The sequence below is a fragment of the Lissotriton vulgaris genome, chromosome 4_1 (genome assembly GCF_964263255.1).
Source record: "Lissotriton vulgaris chromosome 4_1, aLisVul1.2, whole genome shotgun sequence".
Classification (NCBI taxonomy): domain Eukaryota; kingdom Metazoa; phylum Chordata; class Amphibia; order Caudata; family Salamandridae; genus Lissotriton; species Lissotriton vulgaris.
In genome coordinates this window covers 1,398,524,250-1,398,540,699 of record NC_141691.1, presented here as the reverse complement: position 1 = coordinate 1,398,540,699, position 16,450 = coordinate 1,398,524,250, and the positions used below count along the sequence as shown (strand labels likewise).

Genomic DNA, 16,450 nt, shown 5'->3' with positions numbered 1-16,450 from the left:
TTCATTGACAAGGAGCGGTCAATTTTTATCCCTAAATTCTTTATAGAGAGTTTAGGGGAGGGGGCCAAGCCCAGTTGGTCAGGCGACCAGTCATCCTTCTAGATGTCTGGGGCTTTCCCCATCAGCATAATTTCAGTCTTCCCAGGGTTCAGTTGCAGGTGATTCATTGTGAGCCAGTCTGAAATCAGCCTCATGCCATTGGCAAAGCGTTGTTTTTCTTGCTCTGGGCATTTCCCGATCGTGAACAACAGCTGAGTGTCGTCGGCATATGAAACAATTTCAAAACCCTGCTGTTCCACAACCTGGGCCAGAGGGGCTATATATATGTTAAAAGGGGTGGGGCTCAGCAAAAGCCCTGAGGAACCCCCCTTTCCAAAGGCATTTTTGCCGAAGAGTAAGGTCCTAACATAACCGTTTGTGTTCTTACTGACAGGAAATGTAGCAACCATTTTTATGCAGTTCCTGTGATTCCGCAATTTACTAATCTCTCCGCTAGCTTAATGTGAGAGATCGTAGTGAAAGATGCGGAGAGATCTTAGAGACTCAGTATAGCGGAACTGCTCGAATCCATGGTTAATCGTAGTGAATCGGTGACTGCCAGAACGGCAGTCTCTGTACTAAACCGGGGGCGAAAGCCCGATTGGGATGGGTCCTGGATTTCATTTTGTTCTAGGCACTCAGTTGTTGATTTATGGCTCTTTCCAGTAGCTTCCCCAGCAAGGGTAGAAGGGAGAAAGGCCGGTAGTTACTGAGGATAGCAGGATCTGCAGTAGGTTTTTTGAGAAAGGAAGTACCACTGCTTCCTTCCAAGAGGGTGAAATTGTGCCTGTGGAGATGGAACAATTAAAAATATCACAGACAGCTGGTGTACAGCTTTCCACTAAGACAACCATAATTTTAGGGGGGCATGGGTCATAGGGAGATCCTGATTTAAACAAGGCTAAGCCTTTTTGTACCTCCTCGTTGGTGACTAGCTTAAAACTCTCAAGGCAGCAGGTATTTTTTCCCGCTTCTCTTCCAGTTCTACTAGAGATACCATAGTGGCTGGAGCTATCTGAGGGAAGTTGTTGTAGATATGGCAATTTTATCCTGAAAGAAAATGGCAATTGCGTTGCATGTCTTCTGCGACTCATTTGGGGCTTGGCTCCAGGCCTTTGGAGAGGTAAAGTCATTAACTATCTTGAACAGAGTCTTCATAGAGTTGCAGGACTGCTCAATTTGTCTGATGATGACATTTTGTTTAGCTATTTTTTAATTTAGATGATACCTGGCCAAAGCAAGTCTGTAAGTCAATTTATTGTGGGGAGCCTCTTTGTCCCGCCAGGCTCTTTCGAGGCGACGGCAGTTTGCTTTTTCTGTCTTCAGGGCCTCAGTGTACCAGGGATTTGAGGGGCGCCTATGAGTGGAGCATCGTTTTTTAGGAATGGTTTCATCAAAAGCAGATTCTAAAGCAATCTTAAACATCCCCAGTTTGTTAGGAACTTCTGTCTGCTTATTCATTGGTTCACTAGAGAAGGCCTCTTCAAAAGCTACCGTGGTGAGATTATGCCATGGCCTCCGTTGTACTGATTTGTTAATGGCCGAATTCCCTAGTTTATTCCCAAAAGCCTGGTATATAGAAAAGGTAATCAGAGAGTGATCAGACCATGTGAGGGGAATAGGGGGATCACATCTTAGTTGCTCATTGTTAGTGAACACCAGGTCCAGCAAATGTATGGCTTGGTGGGTTGGGCCTTCCACTTTCTGATGAAGCCCGATAGCTTCCAGGGCCGAGAAAAGTTTACAAACCTCTGGGTCAGAGGAGTTCTCACCATGGAACTTAAAGTCTCCCAGTAGGAGAAACTTACTGATTACAAGGGCATGTAATGCAATTTGTTCAACGAGAAGGTTGGGAAAGTTCAGTTTTGACCCCGGTGAGCGATAAACTAAAGCTCCGTACCAGCATTCTGTTAGGGATAAAGTAGCCTTAAAAATACCCATTTCTAAACAGTCCCTGCTGATAGTTGATAACCAATTTACAGTTATGTGGTCCTGAAAGGCAGTGGCTATACCGCCGCCCATTTTGCCCTCTCTGTCTAACTGAATCGGTTTGTATTTATCTGGAATGGCGAGGTTAATCATAGTAGAGTTGGTGGAGTTTAACCAGGTTTCCGTTAGGAAACACAGAGTAGGCACATGGGAGACTACCGTATCCCAAATTTCCAGGGGGTGTTTTGCCAAAGACCTCACATTACATAGTATGCATTCTAAGTCCGTAGTGTTGGTATGGGGGGCTTTCATTTCTGTTTGGAGTGTCTCCTTCCAGGAGATGGTGGAGAAGAGACATTGTTTGCAAGTAGTTGGTGTATCCAACACAATCGGAAATCTGTTTTGGCACTTGATGGAGTTTTGACAGTGATTACTGTTGGAGTAAAGCTCTCGTACAGATGAGGTCTATTAGTCCTGCCATGCCAGACAACATCTGGCGGTCATAGCAGCCAATATGGCTAGAGCATTTGCTGCTCTGATTGTCACAGCTGCCATTGATGAAAACCTTTTCCCAAGGATGTCCATTCTACGCCCTTCCTTATCCGGGGGTTAGTAATTGGGGTAGCCGGGTTCTCAGAGCGCCTCTGCGCAGGCTGGGATATGACTGAATCTGGCTTAGGATGGCCAATAAGGCAAGATGGAGAGTCATCCGGAGACCTATATATCTTCTCCACATGTGGCAGCACCAGTGGTATGGATGTTGGTGTATTCATAATCCTCCTGCCATATATGATCAATGATAGGTATGGAGAGTATCACTTGCCGTGTGTCCTCTTTCAAATCATATAGGAAACATTCTGTTTGTTTAACAGTCGTAGACAAATGGTTACCTGTTGGCTGCGCTTTGCATTAAGTTGTGAAACCCCCAATATCTTCTGGAGGAGAGTCTGAAGGAAAGTGCGGAGGAGGGGATGGTGTTGGAATCACGTGGTCATCCCAAGGATCCGGAGCAGATGCTGGATCTGGCAGATTACCTTCCTCTAACTTTTCTTCCAAGGAGGAAGTGTTCTGTGTTCCGGGGCTGATTGCCCCCGAGCTCGGAATATATTCACAGGTGTGCTTGGGAGTTGAGGACCTGGTGCACCTGTAGGTTCTTCTGCTTCAGGAGCCTGGTTTTCTGATTGATAGTGCTGAGGAGAGAATCTTTGTCTATAATCGCCAACATGGCTTGAAGATCCTCGATTAATGATGGCGGTAGATGGGCCATATCCCTGGGGCGTGGCTGCTGCCGGAAGTCAAATTGATAACTATGGTGTGGCGCCATATACCCATCATGGTAATATTGTGCCTCATCTTGATAATCTTCATCCTCTTCATCATCCTCCTGGCACTTCACATGGAGCTTAGATGGGCTGTGTCCTACCCCATAGAGGCCGTCATCATCATCATCATCCTCTTCCTCTACATACCCTTCCAACAGATGCGATGAAAGCAAAGGCGACACCTTGCTTAAGTCCATCATAGACAGGTGTAAAAATGTCTTTGTTACTCTAGTGACCTGAGTAATCCTCATTGAAGGGGGCATCTATGGTGCAGAAGTCTTAGACAAGGGCACTTCCTTTGTCGACAGTGCAGTTGTCGACGGTGCTGTTGTCAACGGTATTCTAATCACCAGTGTCGTCGTCTACGGTGTCGTCATCGACGATGTCTTTGGCGACGGTGTTTTAGTTGATGGTGTCTTCGTCGACAATGTCTCTGCCGTCGAAGGTATCTTCGTCAATGGAAATGTACTCGAGGGAGGGGCGTCGACAGTCTTCTACGACGATGGAGCTCTCATCATCAAGATGGAGACTCTGGTAGAGAAAATAGGAGACTGGATCGCCGTCATTGTCATAGTTGCCATCGACGATGGCGGCGACAATGTTACACAGATTGTCGTCGACGAGAGAGATTGTTGTCAACTATAGTTTTTTCAATGGTTATTTTACTTACAGGATCAGAAGAGGAAGCTCTAGGGCGATCCCAATCTTTCCTGACAGGTGTAGAGGGCACAGATAATGTTGGTTCAGAAAAATGTTTGGTAGTCTTCTTCTTACATGAAGCCCTTTCCTGGGAAGGTTTAAAATGTTTCCTTCCCTCACCTGAGGATCTGTCCTGGGATCTAGCTATCTTGTGGGATGTTGATGTCAGAAGAACGAGATTGGTGTTTTGTGGTTTGGAGCCACAATAACAATATTCCCTCTCTGTCCTTTAGGGTTTCGTTAGGGAAGGTGCGACAGATTTTACAATCTCTCACTTCATGCCTGGGATAAAGGCTATAAATGCATTCCTTATGCGGATCATCAACATAGACCCTTTTCTTCCCACAGGTCTTACAAGGGCGGAAAAGGCCTTTCTTGTCTGACATGATGTCTAGATTTGCTGAATAGAAGAAAACTGAGTAGCACTCAGGGAGACTCTCTTCCACATGACGTGCAGTGGAAATCTGAGAACTGGCCTCTGCTGGGAGTGTTCTAGAGGGTACTAACAGCTGATTGGCTGGATGACAACATTCAAGATTTAGTCCTTTTTAAAAAAGGACATACAGAGGCTACTGTTTAGATGGCCTTGGGCCATTATAGCCTAGAAGGATTTAAGGCACTGCTTGGATATTTTACAGTCGGACTCTCATCTCGACGACGGGGAATGATTCAGGCATGTGAATCTATGAAAGAGACCCCAATACTGGATAAAAGCTTATTGTTGGCTAAAATACAGGTTTTTATTAAACAATTAACACAATTAAAAAAATCATTCATATAACATCAAATGACAATTATAAAATCACATTATATACTTGACAATTACACATTGTTAATTCCAATTATCCCAACACAGACCAATATAGAATGTGCCAATGATAAATGATAACTTACAGAGAAAACACTTTAACACAAATGCTCATCAATGGCATTTACCTTTTCTCTATATCCTTCGACCTACAAATAGACAGAATTAATTCTATAAGGAAATGACAAGACATATGTAAACCATTAGGTTGTCCCTTTTTTTCTCTACAGCTGTTAAAAAACTTAAAGCTCCTGTTTTTATTTAATGAAAATGTTTAGAAACTTATTTTTAATCTGTGAGTTGGAATCGATATAATTTATATTTTATATGCATCTTCACTTTGTAGATATTGTGTGGCTGCTCCAGGAAGAAGGCGCTGGCCGCCGAAACGCGCGTAGAGACCGAATTTTCATGCCACTTATTCCTATATTTTTATAAAAAAACTGTTTATGAATTAACAATGTGTAATTGTCAAGTATATAATGTGATTTTATAATTGTCATTTGATGTTATATGAATGATTTTTTTAATTGTGTTAATTGTTTAATAAAAACCTGTATTTTAGCCAGCTGTAGTTTACTTCTACATCCTTTTTGATCTATATGTGATTTGTACCGCCGAATGTCCTAGGTTGCTACTTTTCAATCGTGCTTATTTCCCTGGCCTAGGAATTGTAAGATTCGTTAATTCAGGGGGTCCTTGATACATACACATTGGTTAAAAGCTTATTGTTGCCATAGGTAATTTGCATCCAGGGGAAAAGTATTACAGTACCAGATACTTTCAGCAGCATTGTCCCTTCATCATCGAATTTGACAAGACCGCGACATACCTTTCACAAGATTTTCTGGAGATTTGGGAATTCAACTGTGGATTTGTTTGTGGATCGCTTGGACTCTTTTCTCTCCTTTTTGCAGGATATTCTGGTGGTTGAGGTTTGATTTCTTCCTTTGCTGCCATCCCCCATAGACTCTTCACCTCCACTACTGCTATCATCTAGGCAATGGTTACACTTGGCGATTCCGAGGTTGAAAGGGAAGACCTTCCCTCTACAATACTGGCTCCACCCCCTGTGTCTTGTCTGATGTCTCTGCCCTGCACTGTGAAAGGAGAGGAGGAATCATGTCAACAGAGTGCTCCAGAGCTGTATCTTCCCTCCCCTGTGCTGGCTCCACCTTCTGTGGGGCGGCTGATGTCTATGCCCTGCACAGTGAAAGGAAGAAGAGAGTCATGTAAACAAAGTGCTCAGGAACAGGCTTGGACTAGGCAGAGGCCTCTCTGCCTTCAGAAAACAACGGATTTTGGGGTATAAATATTGGGACCATGATCCCAAGAAATTAGATCACTTCTGGAACAAGAAACCTTTCTGCCAAGGAGAAGAACCAACGAAGCTGCAGGAGTTTGGACTGCCCCTCTGCCAGTGTGCTGTTTGCTGGGTTTGCCTGTAGTGGTTGCTTCATTGCCAAGGGAAAGGAGAAGGAACATTTTAAGACTTTCATCATCTACAGAATATTCTCCAAGGGCTTGAACTGTGTTTGCCTCCTGCTGAAGTCTCAGGGACAAAAGACATCACCTTCAGCTCCCTCCTGAATTTCCTTGCTGGGAATTCTGACTCCAGACACTTGCGTGCCGCTGGGAGCTGGAAGCGCGACGCATCAAAAAGAAGCGTGTCGCCGCCGTAGCTAAAATCGTCGCATCGCCGGAGAAGTGAGCCTTCGTCGCATCTCCCTGGAAGTGTGTGTTCATCGAAGCTGCCTGCTATCGCATCACCAGAGAAGCATGACGCCATCGTGAGAGTCACCATCGCATCCCCGGAGAAGCGTGTCGCAGGGCCTGTCGTGGCTCCAAAGTACAGAGTCGTCAAAAGGCTGCCAGGGCGTCATCGCATCGTCATTGCATTGCCGCATCAAGGGCACCATCTTCTCGCATCGCAACTGGATCATCGCATTGCATCAAGGTGCCATCTTGCGCACCGCAACGGGCCCGCAGGCCGAGAATCTACTTATCACCTCCACCGGTAAGGCTCACGACGAGTCCCCTATTCTGCGCAAGCATTGAGGCAGGACGCAACAGTTCCCCGGGATCACGGAACCGACGCATCTCCTCTTTTGCGAGCCTTTTGTTTACTTTGCGTTACGCATCCACGTACTTTGTTGAGAACTTTGTCGCATGTAACAGCAACTTGAACTAACAGACTTTATTCATCTTTTAAGTAATCTTAAGTGTAGTATTGTGGATTTTTGTCGTTTGAGGTCTTGTGTTTAAGTCTAAATAAAGTATACTTATTTTTATAAAACCTGTGTTGTGTCCATCTGTAGTGATTTCACTGTATTACTGTGTATATTCACAAATGCCTAATACACTGCCTCTGAGATAAGCCTGTCTGCTCGTGCCAAGCTAACAAGGGGGTGAGCAGGGGTTATTAAGGAGTGTAACTGACTTAGAAGTAAGGGTCCCTATTTGGACAAAGGAGAATACCATTACCAACTAGAGACCCCCAGATCTAACAGGCAACAAAGTGCAAGGAGGCCTAGGTGTGAGCTCCATTTGTCAGTGGTAGGGAAGGCAGCTCTTAAAAGTCAAGATGGGGTGGGCAAAGTCCTGAGGCTATCATGTGAAGCTCAAGAAGGCTGAGTACAAACCCCTCAGGACATCCAGCTCAGGACAGAATCAGCCTGCCCCACAACCAAGGCCCTTTTGTCCCCAGGAGGAAAAACACAAAATACCACAGGAGAGCCATGTCATGTGACCAAGGACACTGGCAGAAAGACACATTTGGTTTAGGCTGATAATGCTAACTTCCTAAAAGTAGCATCTTCAGGAACTGTAACATAAAATCCAGCTTTATCATTAAAGAGTATTTCAAATTACAAATCAAGTGAGTGGAAGAAGCATTTCTCCATCTGTTTCCAAAACTGGTTACCACGTATTAAGTGTAATAAGGTAAGTGTTCGTCTTTGGGATTGATTTTTACTGTCAGGGCATGTAAAACATAAATACACATGCCCTACTCTTTAAATACCATGCTTCCTACCTAATGAGCCTTTAGGGTCTGCTTTAGGGGTGACTTTTAAGTATTGAAAAGGAAGGTTTAGGCCTGGCGATTGGTACATTTTTCCAGGTCGAAATTAACAGTATAAAACTGCACTACAGATTGCAGTGGCATGTTTTACAGTGCTACTTTAGTGGGTCTCGACTATGTCTTAATAGTGTCCGCACTCACCATGTACCATGTGCCACAGGGAGCAACCGACGTATTCTTTTAGAAGGACATGTCCAGGTCAAGTTATGGGTCCATGATAGCGACAGAGACATTTAAGGTGGTGCCTCTGGATTTGCCTATCAAACTGAGACATATTCTGCCTGCTCCAGTTGGGATTAAAACTCACCACAGTGAATGCTTGTCACAGAAAGGTGATCGATTGCAGTCCAGGTTTGAGTTCCACGAGGCCCACATGAACATCTAGATTTGTTATATGAATCACTGATTGACGCGCGGACTCCCCCCTTAAGCTGAGATTATACAGTAAAGGACTTCAGAGGGCACACCAACTTGTCTTGGGTAGAAAAAGAAAACCAAGATACGTTTGGGCTCAAGGGTCTTCAGGTTTGGTGCCCCTAGAAGTACCCATCAGTTAGCCACTTGAGGTGTCTGTTTAAGTGAAGATAATGATCTCCAAATGCTGCATGGAGCATTCAGACCTGTCCTGGGCTAAAGCATAATATGTAGTTGAGGTGTACCTCCAAAAGCTCAGCAGGTACCTTTGTGGTTGGAACAGATCGCTGACCAAGTCAGTGTGCCTGTTCCAAGCTGAAACAAGGATTATGGAGGGCAGCAGGGTGCACAAAATCTGTATTGAGCAGCCTGATTCTAACTTGCAGAAATAAACATGAAGAATGTGCCTAATACTCAGGAAGTTGATTAAATGGGAGACCATAGAAAGAAGGGCTCTCACTGTCTTTAAACAATGTATTTCCCAAGACCCTTTTATTCTTCAGGGAGATTGAAAATATGTTTTTCTGAATCTGGAAAATTAGCTGTCATGTTTATTTTATTGGTGAAAACTGTTGCAATTTTCTGTGTTTTTTATGGGTTTGGGGTTGCATGTCCTGGACAATGAGTTTGTTCCTAGGTCCCCAGGAATACACCTTTGAGGACGTTGTGCTTAGTGATGCAAAGGCACAGGACACAATGCTCCAGCTCATAATACATGATTTGATTTTGCACTTTTTTCACTCTGACTTTTTTCCTCAGATGAATCAAACTCATTGAGCCAACATTTCTTTCAGTTCCTCCGGCTGCCTGTGTCAGTTGTTAATGTAATAAGTAACAAGAAAAGATCAAATTGCAAACACTTGAGGCTGAAATGATAAGAAAACACCAAGGCCGGATTACATTACGTAAATTCTACACTGACAAATACACAAAATAAGCAGTTCAAAAATGACACATGCAAAGACATCGGTCGGTCGAAGCAAAGTGGCTGAGCACTTGTACAATTCCCTTAATATGGCCTGGGGGTGTCCTCTACCTTCTGTTTTGCATTTGCGATGGTAACTCTTAAAAAACACGGATTCGATTCTTAGAAAACCTTTTGGTTTGCCTACTAAGGATTGTGAATGTCCAAAGATTAAAGGTCACACTTACTCATGATAGAAACTGTTTCCTCCACAACTACTGATGAAGTCAAAAGACTTGTCCAACGGTTTCTCCAGGAGAAGTTCATGTGTGTAGTTGTCGGCTGGGACCGCTAGAATGTGTCCCTGTAAACATAATCAGAGGACACAACAAGTCACTCATTCACATCGTGTCAGCTGTATCACACTTTAAAACGTGTACATGCCTCCTAGGTTAAGCTGTGCCCAAAGAGACAATCTGTGCAGCTGCATTTCTGATTTGCAAAATTTGCGAAAGGCTCTAGCAAGTGGACAGTTGTTTTGAACTTATATGTGCCCTGAATAACATTCGAATTGGACATGTTTATTCTATGTTTGGGAAAAGCAAGAGGCCCATATTCTCCTCTGTATACATGTACAGGAAAACTGTTAAGCCCTGTTTAAGAACGGGTGCAATTAGTATGGAGACCAGAGAATAAGGGAGGTAGACAAGTGAGACCAAACTACAGTTTATGTGGGAATACATGTGAGGAACAAATAAGACAGATTTATTTAGTGTGTAACAAGTGTGATTTAATTATAATGTGTGTGATGTGTGAAATGCGCTGTTAACTGTTGTGTGAATGATAATATATCATCATTGTTGCAGGCTTTGTGGTTAGGGATGAATGATACTCTGTTGAAGTGCATACAGTTTAAGGGAACGGAGGTTAAATATATGAAGCCGTGTGATTACTGCAGAGGGAGAATACATTAAGGTAAAGGAGGTCAGTGATAAGGTGAATGAAGTGATGGGCTATATAAAGAATGCCAGAACCTCCGGCGCACAAGGACCGGATGGTATATCGATTACGCTAATCAAAAGGGAACCAGCTGCATGGGGAGCCTTACCTGGTGCCACTGTTTAACTTCTGTTTTCGGTCGATTAGTATTCCCTCCTCTTGGAAGGGGAGCATTATAGTTCCGCTGTTTAAAAATGGGCCCAAGCAGGTCACCTACTAGCTTTAGACAGATCACGTTGCTGGATGCTTCGGGCAAATTATTTGCAAAAAGTGTACTTCAGCATTTGCAACAGTGGGCCCAAGACCAGAAGATCTTACCGCCAGATCAGGCAGGTTTCAGAAAGAACCATGGAACGCTGGATAACATTGCGGCTATCCAGACTATCGTAGAGAAATATGTTTTTTCACGACGCATGTTAGTCTACACAGCTTTCATTAATTTCTCCACGGTGTTTGATAAAGTGGATTATCAGGCGCTGTGGAGAAAGCTCTCCCATCTTGGCATGCCATACCATCTCCTGGGCCTCATAATAGAATTTCACACAGACACTTGGTGCCAAGTGATTATGGGAGGCTCGCAGGGGCTTTCCTGTAGGATTAAAACACATATTGGTCTTAAGCAGATTTGCCTGTTGACCCCTCTTTTGTTTTTCTTTTATATATGTGACCTCCCCGAGAAATTAAACTCAGTGAGGGGGGAAGCCCCTAGAATTGGTACAATGTCCATTGGCTCTCTACTATATGCAGAAGACGTTGCAATTTTCGATTTAACCCCTATTGACTTGAAGTGTCGTCTGGATGCCCTGACTAAATATGCGGAGGACCATTTTCTGAAAATTAATATTGCTAAAAGCAAAATTTTAGTCTTTCGCAAGAAAGATTTCAGAATAAAGAAAGGGTATAAGTGGCTGTTGGGGCAGGAAGAACTTTAATTGGTCAATACATATCTGTATTTGGGGAAGTTTTTTTCAAAAAACGGGCGTGACTCAGAGCACATCAAACGGTGTGTTGGTAAGGCCGCCTCCCAGGCTGGAGCTCTAAATAGATTTTATAAGACCTGTGGGAGACATCATTTTAATCACGTTCTGTCAGTATTTAAGGTCAAAATACCCCCTACATTAACATATGCTGCAGAAGTATTGGATAGGAATTACTGGCTCGCTTTTGATAAGGCTGAAGGCCGTTTTTTCCGTCAAATTTGTAATTTAAATTCTTTGGCTGCCCCACATGTTCTTCGCTTGGAATTCCATTTAGTTTCTTCTTATACTTCATCTTTGTCAGCGGTCCTGAGGTGGGGGAACTCTCTCTTCTGGGGGGATGAGGGCACCCTAAGGGCCGCCTTGAAGTTGGAAATCTTTGCTAAATTAAAAGATAAATCAACTTTTTTAGACCATTTACCCACGCAAACCACTCATTTGGGCTTAATTTAAATTGTGATTCACCTCTGTCTAAGTCTTTACTGATGTTATTCCTAAAGAAGTCAGTAAGCACGATTAGTACAGTAAGAGATATAGCTTTAAGTCAACTTAAAGCCTGCAATGAGGTGATCTGTGTGAGTGCGATGGGGAGTAGACCCCAGCCTTATCTTTCACGGAATGTTCCACTTGGGATTAGAAGGTTAATACTACTTTTAAGAACCAACCTGTTGCCCTTGAGAGATGTAACGGGCATTTTGGAAAAAACTCCTAGAGAGGAGAGAATTTGTGAATTGTGCTGTTCCCAAATACAGGATCTTAATCATGTGCTATTTGTATGTCCAGAACTTCTAAGGGCAAGGCGAATATTTTTGAGACCCTCATTTATCAAATTTAATATTCGTTCTGCTCAGGAGGCCCGATCTTTTGTGTTGTCCCCTCCAAATGAAATGGTTTGCCATAGAATATTTCAATTTTTTAAAACATTCCTGGCCATTTATTAGAACTTTTTTTTTAAAAGAGTTTAGTTGGTATGTGTAATGTTTGCTGGTTGGCCAATGTAGAATTTTGTTTTCGTTATAAAGTATGTTTCTTTTATTGTATTAGTGTATTTTTGTGGACCTCCGTAGGAGTTCCGTAACAAATAAACAATTTGAATTGAATTGGTAAATGAACGATGATGCTCAGTATCCTCTTTATCAGGACTATGCATAGGGTTTGTTGAAGGACAATTTTGTACAAGCTTGGTGAGACTATGGGCCCAATTTAGAGTTTGTCAGACAGGGTACTCTGTTGCAAATGTGACGAAGTACCTTATCCACCAAGGCCTCGGTCCACCCGCCTCATTTAGAGATGGACAGACTTTAAGATTTTGGTTAAACAATCCCCTGTTGGCTCGGTTAACTGAAAACCTGCTCTGACAGTCTGACAAAGTAGGGGCTGTTGGAGGAAGGACATTACAGCGTCTACCCAATTTAGGGCAGATAGTTTAATTTATTTTTCTTGTATGTCGCTGCCAGGAAAAAACTAGCAGTGAGGGACAGAAAGAAAATAATGAACCCCTAATTTCTCGGAGAAAACGTCAAGGGTGTGGGTTTGTTCATTTTTTGGTTTTCCTGAAACAAACACCTGCTATGGGAGTTTGTTTTGAGAAAAACAAAAATCTTTTGAAATGTTTGGTGAACAGTCTTCAAAACTGAAAGGCGGACATTAACCATGCTTTTTATTCATTGAAAGGAACCAACATGACAACGGGTCATTTCAATGTCAGAGATGAATGCTTGGCCAGTTGTCGTATACATTTGGGGAAAGATTGTGTATTAGGATGGTGTAGATAATGTCCTCAGCCACCCTGATGAACAGAGTACAGTGCCTTCAAAAACAGGCTCTATACTTATTCGAAGACATCTAACGAAGACATCTAATGAGATAGGTAATACTATGTATCTCGGAAAATAAGAAACTAGTGATATCTGGAATGAGTGGGACTATTTTCATTGATACGATGTTTGTTGTGTAGTAAACTAGGGACACTTTATTGAGAAAATATGTTTCCATCAAAGATGAGAATAAACAAGACTTCTTTTTTGTTGATAAACACATTTTTATTGATTTTAATGAATCGACAGAAGACACCAGTCAGTCATCACAACACCTTAAAAGTCCAGGAGTAGATACAAAGTTTTGTGCAAACAAGTTTACAGACAAAAGTAAATGCAAAGCAACATGGATTTGGACATTCCCCTTGAGACTAAACCATACCCCCCAACCATTTCCGCCAGACCCTATGATATTTCTTGGGACACCCTCGTGCCTCATACATGATAATTGGTCTTGCGTTGCACACCAATCTACCCCAGTCCGCCAGCGTCCAACACTCGGGGGGTCGGGGCATTTCCAGGAGGCCGCTATGTCCCTTTTGGCTACCACCATTGTTGTAGTGAAAAACAACTTCTCGTTCCTAGACCCATCCAACCCGTCAGTAATACCCAGGATTGTGTGCTTTGGATTGTGGGGAACCTCCCACCCGAATACCTCGGTGAGTTCCTCCTCAATATCCCCCCAGAACCGCGTCAAGCGGGGCATGTCCCCACCATGTGGAGAAAATTAGGTGGATCGTGACCACACCTAGTACAAGTGGAGGTCGGGCTAAATTCCGCTTGGTGAAGGCGCACCGGGGTGAGGTAGGCTACATGTAAATAGTAGAGCTGTACCAAGTGTAGCCTGGCAGAGGCGGTGACTGTCCTAGGGGCCATAAGGGCGTCACGTCAATCCTCCTCCTCCCGGGTGCCCACCCATTCCTCCCATTGAGCTCGTAGTCGATCCATGGAAGCGGGGGGAATTATTATTATTTTTTTTTTATTAATCTTTTTTTTATTATCAACAATGCTCATAAGACAATACCATGTTCAAATAGCACATTGGGGAATAGTTCCAACATCATTAGTGAATTACACATCAGGAAAACACAAGTATCGTTCATCATTACAAAGTGACTACTCCTCCGAAAGGGCACCCTCCCCTCTATAATTGCAAGTAGGGGTATTATTAATCAGTGTGCGGTAGATGCAGGAGATGCCACCCTTCCCCAGGTCCCCCAACATATTCTGTGCCTCAGGCGGGCTATGGTCCGGAAGCCGTGTACCTGTTGTGAGGTGCGTATGAAGAGCATGTCTCAATTGCAGGTACTTGTAGAACTGCGACTGATGCAGGGAGTATCTACTTTGAAGGTCTTTGAAGGAACGCATGTGGCCCCCCATCCATACATCGCCTAGTTGTGAGATTCCTATAAGGTCCCATGCCCAGAAACCCCTCAGCCCATTGACCTCTTTGATCCAGGTTCCCTGCCACAAGGGTGTACACTGGGTCAGTTTGTGTGTCCACTTGGTGTGTCGCAGTGCGGCCCCCCATGCCAGTAACGTGGAGCTCGTCACCTCTGGTAAGTTGGATGGGATAGGAGCCCCATACAACATAGACTGAAAATTGGTTAGGCCCAATTCAAGCCTGTAAGCCGGGTCAGACCATCCCCCGTTAAACCAGTCATGTATAGAGAGTAGGCGCGTGGCAAGATAGTACAGATATAGGTGAGTCATCCCCAGACCTACGTCAAACAAGGATATCCTACAGACATTCAGCACCAGTCGGGCCCTACCTTTCCCCCAAAGAAACTTGTTGGCCATGCTATCCAATTCTCAGAACGATGTCCTGGGGAAGCATAGGGGGGTATTTTGAAGAACGTAGAGGAACCGGGGAGAACCATCATTTTAAAGAGGGCAACCCTCCCCATGGGGTTCAGGGGCAGTGTTTGCCACTTCTGGAGGTCTGCCTTAGCCCGTCTCACCAGGGGAATGACGTTGAGGGCCCAGCTAAGCTCAGGGTGTAGAGTCGTCCATATCCCCAGGTATTTGAATGATTGACGGCGAAGTGTTATAGTGGACTGCCAATCGAAGCATTCTCGGGACAGGTGGAGGGGAACTAAGATCGATTTTTCGGGGTTCAACCGGAGGCCAGAGGCCCGTTCGAAGGAGTGCAGGATGCGGAGACAGTGGGGGCCAGACTGGCCGGGATCTGCTACATAGATGAGGACATTATCCACATAAAGGGTAATTTTGTCGGGTTTGGTGTTGGGCCAATTCCATCCCTGCACGTGCTTGCATGATCGATTTAAGGATGCCAAGGGCTCCATCACCAGAGTGAAGAGCAGCGGGGAAAGAGGGCAACCCTGCCTCGTTCCCCTGCAGACCGAGAAGGACTCCGACAGAACCCCATTCACCAGGACACGGGCCCGTGGATGGGCGTAAAGAACCCTGACCATGGCACGAAAGTGGGGACTGAATCCCATCTCGTCAAGGACGTCTTCCAAAAAACCCCAATCCACGGAATCAAAATCCTTCTCAAAGTCTACAAGAAGAATCGTAAGGTATGGGGTTAGCAGGTGGCGGTGGGCCAAGGCCAATTGCAGTCTACAGAGGCAGTGCCGGGTGCCAAGTGAGGGCATGAACCCGCACTGGTTGGGATGAACCAGCTCAGATAAATGGGGTTTGAGCCACTGGGCGAGGACCTTGGCATACAGTTTCTACATTGGTATTGATGAGCGAGATAGGTCGGTAATCCGCACATCGTGGCGAGGGCGGCTGAGGCTTGGGAAGAAGCACTATGGTGGCCATGTCCGTCTCCTAGGGAAAGGAACCATTCTCAACAGCCTCCCGAAACAGTTCCGCTAGATGAGGGGTGAGAATTTGCTAGTAGTGAGCGTAATATTCTTGAGGGAAGCCGTCTGGGCCTTGCTTTTTGCCGGAGGAGATAAGGGTGATCACCTCCCCAATTTCTTTTTGGTTGATATGCGCCTGCGTATGATGCGGCGCTGAGGTGTGTGTGAACTGTCTAGAGTGTGGGTGCCAAATACGCCATGCATCGCATAGACCCAACGATTCGGACTAGGTTGTCAGCTGTTTCGCCTGTGCAAGCCTACTAGGGGAAGGGGGACCGGTCTGATCTAGGGCAGGTGAGAAGACCGCGTTAAAGTCGCCCCTGAGAAAAATGGGACCCAGAGGTAGGGACGCTAAGAGGTTAGCGGATTTGGCTAGGGTCATTGCTAACATTGAGGGAGGAAAGTAGAGCGACACAAGATTGAGCAGGCTACCGTTCAGTGTGCCACTAAGGGCCACGAAGGTGCCCTGGGCATCATGAACGACATGCGCAGTCACGTGTGGATGAGAAGGTTTCACCAGGATCGCCACCCCCCGGGATCCCCGAGTGAACCCTGAGTGCCAAATCCTATCGTAACCGCAGTGTGCTAAAAAGGGGCAGTGGTTACCCAACAAGTGTGTCTCTTGTAAC

At 44.7% G+C, this 16,450-nt stretch overlaps 1 protein-coding gene across 1 annotated transcript in view; it reads right to left on the bottom strand.

Moving 5' to 3' along the window:
* Nucleotides 1–16,450, bottom strand: part of LAMA3 (laminin subunit alpha 3) — a 1,118,674-nt gene that overhangs the window by 356,041 nt on the left and 746,183 nt on the right. Inside the window, exon 34 of the mRNA XM_086917979.1 lies at nucleotides 9,446–9,561. Coding sequence (XP_086774105.1) covers nucleotides 9,446–9,561 — 116 coding nt within the window. The remainder of the gene's footprint in view (nucleotides 1–9,445; nucleotides 9,562–16,450) is intronic.